This window comes from Carcharodon carcharias, chromosome 21 (assembly GCF_017639515.1).
Source record: "Carcharodon carcharias isolate sCarCar2 chromosome 21, sCarCar2.pri, whole genome shotgun sequence".
Lineage (NCBI taxonomy): Eukaryota > Metazoa > Chordata > Chondrichthyes > Lamniformes > Lamnidae > Carcharodon > Carcharodon carcharias.
The window spans coordinates 57,245,174-57,258,602 of NC_054487.1; the positions used below are offsets into that span (position 1 = coordinate 57,245,174).

General features: G+C 42.9%; 1 protein-coding gene across 1 annotated transcript in view; it reads left to right on the forward strand.

Moving 5' to 3' along the window:
* Positions 1–13,429, forward strand: part of cftr (CF transmembrane conductance regulator) — a 145,700-nt gene that overhangs the window by 52,346 nt on the left and 79,925 nt on the right. Inside the window, exon 11 of the mRNA XM_041215962.1 lies at positions 3,148–3,339. Coding sequence (XP_041071896.1) covers positions 3,148–3,339 — 192 coding nt within the window. The remainder of the gene's footprint in view (positions 1–3,147; positions 3,340–13,429) is intronic.

Below are 13,429 nucleotides of genomic sequence, written 5' to 3' on the forward strand. Positions count from 1 at the left end.
GAAGAGAGGTACCATGGTTCCGTGGGGCCCAGAAGACCCACAAGGATCACGCTCAGAAGGGACTGGGAGCAGGTGGCTAGGGAGATCAATTCCCAGAGTCCGAACCCAAGCACCTAGCAGCAGTGCCACAAAAGGTCTAATGATCTTATGGTGGTTAAGATCAGGGAATGCATCTTCACATGACGGCTACACATCACACCACCAACCTCTCAAACTGCCTACGGCACCATACACCCATAATTCAGCCAGCAGACACTCCCTGACCCTCAGGATTCCTAACATCCAGATACTCCCCCTTGTTCTCACATACATGCCAATGGTGCCAGACTCCCCCCATCTCCCAATGCTTCCACATATTTCCAGCTATTCAGTTTTGGTAGGCATGTCATCCAAAAATAATGTAACACAATCATTGACATTCTGTTCTCTCACTTGCAAGACAAGGTGGCACCCAACAGAAGAGAGCTGAGCAGAGCTGGTAGGTACAAGGACACATCTCATGAGCCCTAAGGAGGGAATCTCCACATCATGAGGAGGGCCTGCAACAGAGCCTATAGCATCTGACATCACTGAGAGAGTTGTGAGGTTATTCACTTTGGTAGTAAGAACTGAAAAGCAGAATGTTTTAAAAAGGCACGAAAGTTGCAAATGCTGATGTTCAGAGAGATTTGGGTGCACTCATATAAAGAACACAGAAAGTTAGCATGCAGGTGCAGCAAGCAATTGGGAAGGCAAATGGCATGTTGGCCTTTATTACAAGGGGTTTGGAGTACAAGAATAAGGAAGTTGTGCTACAATTATACAGGGCTTTGATGAGAACACATTTGGAATACTGACTGCAATTTTGGTCTCCATATTGGAAAAATATACTTGCGTTGGAGACTGTACAGCAAATGTTCACTGGGTGGATTTTTGGTGTGAGAGGGTTGTCCTATGATGAAAGGCTGAATAAATTGGGCCTATACCCTATTGAGCTTATCAGAATGAGAAGCGATCTCATTAAAACAAACAAGATTCTGACAGGAATAAATACAGAAAATGCTGGTAAAACTCAGCAAGTTTGGCAGTATCTGTGGAGAGAGAGACAGAGTTAATGTTTTGAGTCTGTATGATTTCTTCAGAGCTTTGAGATCTGTTTCTCTCTCCACAGATGCTGCCAGACCGGTGGGTTTTTTCAGCATTTTCTGTTTTTATTTCAGATTTCCAGCATCTGCAGTATTTTGCTTTTAAGATTCTGACAGGACTTGACAGCATGAGCGCTGAGAGGTTGCTTTCCCTTGCTGGGGAATCTAGAACATTGGGGCAGTCTCAGGATTAAGGACTGATCATTTAGGACTGAGATGAAGAGAAGTTTCTCTAGTGAGAGTGTTGTGAACCTTAGGAATTGCCCATGCCAGGCTGTTGTGAGTCCTCCAGTGCTCTGAAATAGGCAGATTTTTTGTGTCTCGTGCAATCAAAGGATATGAGAAGCGGGTGGGAAAATGGAATTGAGGCAGAAGACCAGCCATGATCATATTGAATGGCAGAGCAGGCTCAATGGACTTTATGATCATCTCCTGCTCCTGTTTCTTATTTTCTTATCAGAGCGTTGAGGATGATGGTATGTTTGTGACTTATGCCCCTTCTCAACTTCCAGCTCACCCTTATCCTGCTATCTGACACAACAATCAGTCTGGTGATGGTGTAACCATGGACCTCTTGCTTTCTACCCCACCACCCCTGACCCCACACACCCCACCCCTTCCCTCACATCAACCTTTCCCTTTCTGCTTTCCTACTTTTAGACGCCAACAAACTGCTGCCTGCCCAGCCACAGCAGCCCCCAGGAGGAGGAAAGAGAGTAACAGCATAGCACTACTGAAGAGGTCGCATCACTGGACCTGACACTTGCAGCCATCAGCTCAGATACTGGCAGAGCACTTACCTTAGAGGCTCGTATAGAGGCAAAATCAGCATGTGGTGAGCCACTGGGCACAACTGGGCTGCCGTCTGACTGGGGGAAAAGATAATTTGTGTGCCAGTTCACCGGAGGGCAAGGTTGCAAATGAGTTCTGCTACTGAGGACTCAGATGAGGACCTCGATGGGGGCGCATAAATGAGAAAGTTGTTGAGGATTCACACTGAGATGCTGGGAGCATTGGTTGGCTTCCCAGGCAGCCTTCTGTCACTGTCAAAGAACGTGGAGGAGTCCTGCTCCAACTTGGCAGAGGGCTTCGCCCAGACTCTTGGCACACTCAACTCTATCTGATTGTTTTGTTGCAGACCCAGAGGCACTGCAACTGCAGCCCACATACTTATTGTAGTCTTTGTGTGGACAGCTCTTCAAAGCCTCTGCCCTCCCTGGGAGGATACAGCAACATGCCCTGCCAAATCGTGGAATTCACCGCACCTCCAACAACACTACAGTACTTCCAGAGGTTTTGCAATGACAGGAGTGATTCCAGATTTCTTTACCTGCAAATTGGATGCTTGGTCCTTCCAATAATGCTCATTCTAGCCCCCTCTTGCACCTGAAAGTATGTTCTTTGGTGACTGACAAGTGAATACATTGAATGGACATGCACAGCCCAAGTTCACAAATAGAGCATCAAATCAGCTGATACAACTGAGTGACGTCTCAAAAGCACCAATTCGAAGGCTTCTGGTGCATGTGGGAATGCCGTGTGGGTGCCCTTTCTAACATGAGGGTGGCACGTGGGCTGCTATGGAAGCAGTTGGAGGTGCTGTACTCCTCACTTGGAGGCCCTCTACCATCCACAAAGCTACAGATTTTGCACCCATAAAGTTTTTAACTTGTCTCAGTCATGCAATGTCTTTAGGAAACTTGTGATATGATGAGTGAATAGTAAGTGTTTTGGGTTTATTGGGTCTGCAATAGATGCTAGACTTGCACTCCAGGCTACCAGTGAGCAATACCCAGAGCTTTCTACTACTCTTCTCCCAATATGCGATGATTTTCTATTGCACTGATGTCCTGTTGGTTCCGATTGTTGTAAGGCAGAGAGGAAAAACCCAAGTAAGTCGCTTTGGAATTAGACAGCAGGTTCAAACAGCAGCTAAACTGAGAAATTACTTATTTTAACTCAAGCAATGGGGTTTTGGGCAATAATGCATTAACAGTTCTTATTTCTATCATGTCTAATTTAGAGCTCGCTTTTGATGATGATAATGGGAGAGTTGGAGCCATCAGAGGGTAAAATTAAACACAGTGGCAGAATCTCCTTCTCACCCCAGGTGCCTTGGATCATGCCTGGAACTATTAAGGAAAACATCATATTTGGACTTTCATATGATGAGTACAGATATACCAGTGTTATCAATGCATGCCAGCTTGAAGAGGTAAGCTTGTCCTTTAGCATTCTTTAAAACAATGCATTGGAGTACAGACTGATATTTCATAATATTTTATTTATAATATATAGTGACAAAAATGTTTTTACATAAAATGTTTTGCTGAGAAAAGAAACGTGATCAAAACTTTTTGTCTTACACTCACACCACTGTAAAGGGAACAAGAATTTATATTACATGAGAAGAGAGTGCTAAATTGACAAGTGGATTCAGATTGGTAGAGGCATTGCTGTGGAGAATGCACCAATGAACAATTAACTGCTAAGCTTTTGTTTAAATTCAAAACAGGCAAGTTGACTCTGATTGGTCAGGGCATTGCCATTGGGAATGAACCAGGGAATGGCTTTCCCATGAGCTTTTGTTTCACTGGAAGAGGTGAAATTCATGGGCATGCTCCTTCTGGCTGCAAAGGACAGGACCTTATGTGTGAATATATGTAGCTTCTAGCATGTGTAAGGGAGTCACACCATCAGCCTGACTGATAATCTTAAATTGGGGTTGTCAGTGGTTTCTTTTAGCACAGTCAATATTGTTTAGCAAGTGCTGTCCAATTGCAGTATCACATCTAATGTTGGGCACTATGCTTTGAGTTTTCAAGCACTGGCTGGTTGGGTACACTGAGTACTTTGCCTGTTGCGAATAGCCGAAGAGACATGCTGTTTGATACAATCCAATAGTTGTTGGGATGTACGACCTACATACCTGGTATCACACCAACACTGAGATTCATATTCTACATTGCTCATTTGTGTGATAGGCTGAACATCTTTCTGGCTTGACAGCAACATTCTGTTAGCGGTGAATACTACTTGTGTTGCTACTGCATAGTAACAGCGTGGAACAGTAGCTTCACCAGTTACTCAAATCTTTGAGGCACCTCACCTTTCCAGGGTAATCTGAGGTGGACTGAGCACTTTTCAGGTTGATGAGATAATAAGGTGACCAATTGTTTATTCTTTTCTATGAATATCACCAAGCAGCAAGAAAATGATGCTCAAACCATTCCTCATACCAAGGTTGACCAAAAACAGAATAAAACCCCTAAAATGAATTATAACACATTTCAGAGAGGAATACAAATCTATTCTGATTGAATAGTTCAGTTGACAGTTTATAGCTGCTCAACCTGGACTCCAGTGAATTATGACATTTCCAGAATGCTTCCATTGTTTTTCCTGCCCCGTTGTCACCTCTGGGTACAAATTAATCTCCATAATACCAGTGAAATAAGTAAGTTCATTGGTTTGGTTTGGTCTTTGGTTTTCTTTCTGTAGCTTTTATAATAATAACATTTGTAGTTAAACAGTAGAAAGTCAGCTTCAAGTAGTTTTTTATATCACTGGTTTTATTGTCATTAACTCTTTGAGTGCTCTGTTTCTTTTATATAGGTCATTTTCATGTCTGTTACAAGGTACCTATTCTGTAAGATTTCAGTGTCAATGTTGCAAACAGAGGGTAAACATTAGCTGGAAATTTATACCCCCCCCCACCCCCGCCGCCTCACCCCCCGCTCTGCCACCCGACAGGAGAAGGCTGCTAAGTGGGTGCGACGTAAAATTGGTTAACATGGCAGGAGGCACCTATGCACTTCTCCTGGAATTTTACCAGTAATGGGGTAGGTGTTGGGTGACCCATTCAGCCTTATATAATTGAGGCCCTTAAGTGGCTAATTCTCCCACCATTAAAAGTATTTTACTAGCGGTGGGGGCACCCATACCAGGTGGCAAGTCCATCAGGTAACCTTGGCAGCCCGGCAGCGGACTTGGGGACTTTCCTCCTGTTTGGGCTTCTTGTGCTGAACAGTTGATCACCCAATTACAGCCTTCCATTCCCTCCCCTCCCCTCCCCCCCTTCGCCAGGACCTGCCTGACTGGCCCCGGTGCCACTGCGATACCTGCCTTCGTGGCTGGCCTCCAGCGACTCTTCTCGTGGAGGACTGGCTGCAATCCCAGCTGTGGCCACCACTCCTGTGGGGCTGCTGGGACAGGGGAGCTGCCAGCCATCTGATTAGTTAGCGGCTCTTGGAGGTGGGACTTCTTTCAAGATGGGGCAGAAGCCATGACCTGAGCCAACTAATAGGCCGACGGCCTTTAAATCAGATCAGGGCTTCCTGAGCATATAGAGACGGGCTCACCTCTAACTTTTCAGCCAGGGGACCACCGCCTCCGCAAAATATTTTGGCCAGAAAATAATTCTTAAAAAGTTAACAAGGCTCCTCTTATAGTATAAATGTTTTTTGTCTATTCACCTCCTACCCTTCTACAGGTCCATGAGCCAGTGGGAGGGGAAGGGGCATAGATTGCTTCAGCACTACTAATGTGCATTTTCTACAATAGCATGAAGATTCAAACGAGATAGCAGTAAAGATGGAATGATTAAGGAATTAATGACACCATGCTTTGGTTCTCAAAGACTGAAAACTGCAGAGAAAGGAAAGACTAAGTGATAGGAATATATCCACCATTTTAAAGCTCAGGAGAGATGAGTTAGTTAGAGGACTGGGCTTGTAGGATGGCTTATCTAAAGCTTAGAAGGAGTTATGACCACAGCATGGAATTGTAGAATTGTAGATTAATACAGCACAAATGGAGATCATTCAGCCTTTTGAACCTATGTACTTTGTAGGGCCATCTAATTAGTAATATTGTCAATAAAAAAAAGATTGCAATGGAGAGAAAAGATAACTCTTTTCTTGGATCCTGTCCCAAACCTCCCCAAATATGACAACAGGATCCAAGTCTTGGCAGACTTTAGCTGAAAAGGAATTGAGGGGGCAAAGAAGTGTTTGGTAAAGAGAGGAAACCAGGGGTAGAATTTTTAGGTCAGCCGGCAGGTGCGATCGGCAGCTCCGGGATCAGCCGGGGAATGGGCCACCGACTGCGATCGGCCCCCAACCACGATTTCACACTGGCTGGCTCAGCGCTGCCAGGGTGGGGGTGGGCGGAGGGCGGGTGCTAAGGTCAGCGCGGGCATGGGCGAACTCTAAGAGAAAGCTCCCTGAAGGCAGAGAGTGAAAAATTTAATTCAATTGGTACTTTAATGGCCTTAATGGGCCTGTTAATTGTTGGTGGGCGTGCTGCTGACTCCCACGCGCGCCTGCCAACCAAAATCTTGAGCAAGTGCGCGATGACATCAGTACACTCGCCTGATGTCATCACGCGTCATTTTATGCTCGGTCGGGTCGGACAAGCGGAAAGTTCTGCCCCTTGAAGGTAGGGGAACTAATGTGAGTGCAAAACAATCGCATTTGTTTTGTGCTTCATTCTGTTCTTACTGGATGCAATGGGGTAGAAACCTGTCCTAGGCAATGGTACAATATGGGCATTATTAAATCAGCCACCTGCTATATGCCTCACCCAATATTCAGTCAGGTTCCATTGTTTGAAGAGGGAGGAGAGACTGAAATGTGTCACAGGGTTATTGATCCTCCAGGATCGCCTTGAACTCACCTGCATTTAAAGATAATCTCCTTGAAAACTGCTGCGAGTTCATAGAGGCATTAAAATTGTGTTCTATTTTCCATTTTCTTTGATCACTTTTATTTATTAGTCATGATAATATGAAAGATGGGGAAAAAGGCTGTATCACCGACAGCTAAGACTCATCCAATTGGGTAACGAAGGGCAGAAGTTTGCCTTTGATGGGCGGGCGGGCCAATTAAGGCCCACCCAGTGGGCCACCTGATGGGAAGCATTTCCTGTGCTGGGGGGGGTGGGGAGGGATTCCCCAACTGTCAAAGTGCGCTCTTTTGTGCATGCGCGTGAAAGAACACACAGCTCCCTGAGACTAATTGCTGTCTCAGGGTGATCACTGAAAGTGTTAAATACTTAAAAAATAGAAAAATAAAAAAATTATTAACATGTCCCCCTTTTGTGACAATGTCACATGAGATGGGACATGTTAATAAATATCACATAAAGTTTATTAAAGTTTTTTAAAACAGACATGAAACCTCATCCCGCCAGTGGATGATGTTTCATTTTTTATCAGAAGCCCTCTGGAACTCCTGGCCTGCCCGCCAGCCTTAAGGTTGGACGGACAGACCCTTTAATTGGCTTAATTGTCCTGTCAGTGGCCTCAATTGGCCATTGACAGGTCGGCAGGTGGACAGCTGATTTCGCTGTCCGCCCACCTTCCTGAATATTTAAATGGACCGGGATGACATCGTGGGTTCCCGCGTCATTTTTGCGCCGGCGAGCGGGCCCCGGCCCCAACTCGCCGACGGAAAAATTCTGGCTGAAGAGTCAGTTTGTTTCCTATTTGGTGTGCAAAGCTGGTCACAAGGGTGGATCCATCAGGCAACCAATTGTGGAATTGTAGGAGTGAGGTAGTTGGAAGCCAGAGGAAATGACAACCCTAGTGCATCACCACTATACAGCATGTTGTTGAGTTTTTGCATTATTTATTCCAGTGTTCCTATGTTGACATACTTTTGCATGAAGAAAGTGGCCTAGAATTTGGTCTACAGGGAGCTTTGTGCAGGAAGGCTGTTGTGAGATTGGTAAACCTGGAAAAATGTCCAGCAGGATTCATCTACAGGCCTCTCTTAAGTGAGGTACCCACCTACAGGTAGCTTGAGTGACAGGCTGGAAATCTCTCAGACAGGGAGCCTCCTTCAGAAGGCCAAAGCATGTGAGGGCAGGTAGGTGTATTTGGAGAGTGATAGAGATCATGGGAGGTTGGGAGGGGCCCCTGAACCATTCGGATGATGGGGAAGAAGGGGTCCAATGGTGAGCTATGATATCTGGATTGTTGGCAGCCCCTGATTGTGCAGAACAGATTGTATTCTGGTCGAGGACTGTCCAATTGCAGGGGGATGGTCTGATGATGGTCACAAGACCTGATGGTTGTATGGAGCAGGTGGTTTTCGCAGCGGGGGGATCCCATTCTGCTGGTGGATGGGGAGCACACTGATCGCAGTGGGTGTGTGGATTTTACTGGTAGCTTAATGGGCCTGGAGGAAACACTCCTGCTCCTTCTGACCCCCAAGTAGTGCTGTAAAGGCACTTAGCTCATGAATTCAGCCCTTGTCGTCTCATTTAAGCTGCTGAGTGTTATGAGGTTTGTGAAAGTTGGCTGCTTGTGGTTAAAATTGAAAAAGCTAGGCAGCCGTATTATAATATTTAAATGATCAGTCTGCTTCTTCTCTTGTTCTGCCTGCATTAAAAATGAAAATGGACAGCTTTCAGACAGGTTTGGTTCCAGTTCCAGACTTTTTACATTTTAACCTTTGACATGGCCCCAGCCAAGGGACTTAAGGTTCAGCCCAGTGTTCCTTTAAAATGCATTTATAACGATCTTGTTGTTTACTGTTTTCTACAATACTGTACATTTTTCCATGGCAATCATAAAGTACGAACAATTAAAGCAGTGAGAAACAGGCTGGTGGTGAATTAGTAGCCTGTTATTCACTGTTCCAGCTTTTATTTTCCATTGACTTGAAAAATATTGCCACGATTTTTAATTTCAAACTAAGTAAAAGTAACAATGAGACTAGAAAATGAGTCTTCAAAGAGCCTGGACTACTATTCTGTGACCTTCAGTGGAAAGAAGATCAGACTTGGTAAACAAAATGGCTGCAGGTTCACTATGAGCCTGTTTCATGTTGCTGCTGTAGACAAATTTCACCTCCAGGGATTTCTCTGATGATTCCTGGTCAAGAACTGTGTGCCATGTGAATGAGAAGAATACCTGGCTATTTATTTGATTGAGGTTGGTGCAAGAATGATGATTCGTGTTGCATTGTTTCTGAGACTGTCACTCATCATGGATAGTTTTATGTCTTGGGTAAATGAGTTTGTTGGCCAGCCAAACTCTAGCTGCAAGCCTTCCTATGTTCTCCTCAATTGCTGCTTGCAATCAATAATGGGGAGAGACTGATGTAAGAGTAAGCAGTGATGGTTTTTTGAGAAATAGGGCAGAGCACCAGATCATACATGCTTACTCAGAAACCTCCAGAACTAAACTTCCAGTTCCCAGTTGCCCACATTGTACAGTGATTTGTCAGTGTTGTCACATGATCAGTACACTTGCATTCTCTTAAAGGGACAGGGTACCTCACTTTACCACGGATAGCTTATACCAAAACTTCCCACCACTCATCACTTTAGATTCTGTAGAATATAAAAAAATAAGTTGAACAGGTTAATTCAAAGATAGAAAACTTAACCCTCATCAAACTGTTATTGGTGATATTAGTGGATGAACGGTTTGCTTATCCACGGAACATTCCTCTGTCCACACTTGTAATAAAGATTTTAGCCTCTTTATTTTAAAAGTGTTAATGCCTCAAGCAAAGTAATATATTGTCAAGTGCCACACAAACTCATTAAGTGTTTGCTAATATTGTCAATAGTGTTTATTTGATAATATTATGCCCATTAAATAAAAGACTAACATGATTGGAAATTGTTCTACCTAAAACAACAAATTAGTGTTGAGTTATCAGGCAGTCAAATACAGGCCTTCCTAGATAATATAAAATTTCCCTTCAACCAATTAGCTCTCAACTATTCACTCATATGGTTTAATATTCTGGGATAATTTTTGCCATTAGGCAAAATGATATGATGCACAGGTGAAAATATTAACAATGATACACATTTACAAAATAAAAATTAACTCATATCATCTGCTGGTAATGAAACAGAAAGCCTATCCCAATGAAGGCAAAACAAAGGAGAAAACTTACAATGGGCAGAGTAGCTCACCAAAGGTCATGTTAACCTGCAAACATTCATTTGAATGATAAGCTTACTTAAGTTATATCAGGCATCTTCAACACCAAAAAAGGACTATACTTAACAATTTAAAAATCAAACACTGGCTCACTATTTTCTTAAATCTAGTTACTAATAATTGTTGCCACAAATGTATTTAACCATTCCAAATGGCTAAAATAATTAAAGCACAGTTATCTTGATGAAAGCATGATTCCATTGAAGCCAAATATCAAAAATGCCTTTACATTTTATTGCCATGTATGTAGTATTCCTGGTGATGCTTGATTTCAGGGAAATAAACCATAAAGCAGGGGAAAGGTGAAGGAAAGAAACAGGAAGAAGCCTGCGTAAATATAAACAATAATAACTGAGTTGCCTATAATAGGATTGAACAAACTGGAAAACCCTTTCTTCATAAATATTGCATAGTGATGCACCTCCATGCCACTTCGTTACATTAATAGTCTCTTCCATTTATCACCTAACTCTTATCCAATCTTGTTTACGATTACCTCTGCATGCAACAATGGTGTGCACATTGCATTCACTCAGTGCTCCTTGTCTTCTCACTTTTCATGTCTTAAGTCTATGAGTTCACTATTTGAGTAAACTCGAATTGCACGCCTTCATATACACTTGTTAGTTGATGCTCACTATCAATGACAGAGAGAGACCAACATAAGAACAAGCTGTGATTATTACAACAGGAGGCAGTGCGCTAAATCCTTGCATGCTCCCCAAAGCTGTAAAGCTTTGGATCTACAGTCAACCAGTAGCCCATGCTGTACATTGACTGTCACATGGTTAGTCCACTTGCATTCTCTTAAAAATACATGGTACTCCACTTTACCATATCACTGCAATGGCTGAATAGCTGCATATTGTTCTTCTCCATGCCCTTCAGTGGGGCAATGGAAATTTTAGTTTTTAGAATTCAAAAAGAAAGTTTAATCATCTACCTTACAAGAGTAACCAACAGCCAGCATCACCTGACCATTAGTGGTTTCATTAGCCATTATTTATATTTTTAGTCTCACTATTGTCTCTGACCTTGAGTGGGACTCCTATATCTAGTCCATTGCTTAAGCTGCTCCCAACATGCTTAGGTTTCCTATTTTAAGCACTTCTTCTCCCCTAAACAAGCCCATCCAAAATGTAATTACTGTTCCTTTATTTGAGGAGACGTTTACAGCTCCTCATTCTCACTGCTTTCAGGATATAGCCAGCAACTAGTTTGCTCTTTGTTAGCTGATTCCTCTCTTAGCTTCTTTTTTGAGTGTACTTTGGTTATACTCTATCAATACCATTATGATCAGTGATCCTCTAAAAATTTCTATTTTGTTCCTTCTAATGAACACTATCCTACATGCTCTGTCTTCCTCTGCACCCCACTGCGTTCAAATCAGGGCTCGCTACACATACTCCTTCTGTAACACATTCTTTCCAGCATTTCAAAATTTTGGAATGATCTGAGTTTTGCATTATTCCTACAATCCTTAGGTTTTTAAAACCAAAGTTTCCCATCACCAAAATACAGGCTGCCAATTTCCCTAATCTTTGCTTGTAACCTTTCAGCCTAGGTGGTATTGTGCACAGTGGACCTTGGTCTTTCAACTTAGTTTCTCCAAAAAAAAACAATATATTTTTTCCCATATTATGCAATATAGAAACGGTTTTATTGTGAAAAAGGATTGGATTGTAACTTTTGAGAACTTTGGACCAAATAGGTAGTTACTCCATGTGACTTCCTTTTACAATTTGAACTGCGCCCACTTCACATGAGGCTGAGTTAAACATGTTGGCACACAATAAGAAAACCTTGGTGATGTCACATTATTGCACTCCAGACACCATTACCTGGATGCACATGACCGATATCAAAGTGAGAGTCTGAAATTTCTCTATATCCGTGTTTGCACAGCAATGTCTCCAGTCATTCAGCTTTAAACGATCAAGTCCAGCCTTTGGGAAATGTAGTATTACCATTTTCTTCTCGGAATTTATGGTTTAGTTCATTAACAAACGAATCATTTAAGTTGATCATTTGTGCTTTGCTCTTAATCACAAGCAGTTCATTTTTTAAATTACTCTGACATGCAATATTCTTTTATGGTTGATGGTTTAATAATTGACAATGAGGAACAATGAGGCCTCAGAAAACTCAAACCATTGTGGCAAAATAATTCACAAAGAGCTGGGTTCTTCAAGCAATAAGGCCGCTGTATGAATTAGGCATTCATGTTTTCACACCATCTCCTCTATTTTGTGCTAGCCTGCATCATATGGGAAAAATTTTCCACCCGTTGGGGGGAGGTTGTGCGGGGGTGGGCGTGAGCCCAGTTGGCAGCTCTGATCGGATGCACGCCACCATTTTACATGGGTGGGCCAATTATGGCCCACCCAGTGTGACGCGTGCACGGAAGTGCTATGCGCTCCCTGTGTGGGTGGTTGAGGGGGGGGGGATTCCCTGAGTCGGGGCCTGTAATCTTGCGTGCATGCACACAAAAGAGTGTAGAAATCTCCCTGAGGCATGGAGGTGCCTCAGGGAGATCAGTTTAAGTTTTGGAACATTTAATAAAGGTGAAAAAATCTTTTAAGACGTGAAACTGTCAGATGAGCTGGGACATGTCCATTAACTTTTTCAAAAAATTTTATTTAAATAATAAACCCTTCACGAAACTTCATCCCGCCCTTGGATGAGGTTTCATGAAAAATGTGAAGGTTGGACGGGCAGCATTCTTAACAACTTTAATTACTTTGTTAATGGCCTTAATAGGCCTTTGACAGTTCAGCACACACACAGCCATGATGGCTGCGTGCCCGCCAAAATGACAATCTAAATGATGCGCAGTGATGTCGGGACACACGCCCAAACTCACTGTGCATCATTTTACGTATCAGCAAGCGGACCCAGCCCCGCTCATCGACAGGAAAATTCTTCCCATAAAAAAAACAGTAATTCCTTGACTGCTTAAAATGATTTTATCATTGAAAAGCAAGGACAGGCTGTCACTGAGCAAGTTATAAGAATCCCAATTTAAATAAATAAATATTTAACACTGAATACAGAGCACACTTCCAAACATGACCTAATGTGGAAATAAATCATAGCAAGTTAACATCAATAAAGCAATTTAGAATGCAATCTATTATAGGCTGTAAACAGAAAGGCTAGCCAAGAAAGAAAAGCATTATTATATAATGTATATCGCCGTTCGTTCACTGTTGCTGGGTCAAAATCGTGGAACTCCCTTCCTAACAGCACCGTGGGTGTACCTACACCACATGGACTGCAGCGGTTCAAGAAAGCACCTTCTCAAGGGCAACTAGGGATGGACAATAAATGCTGGCCCAGC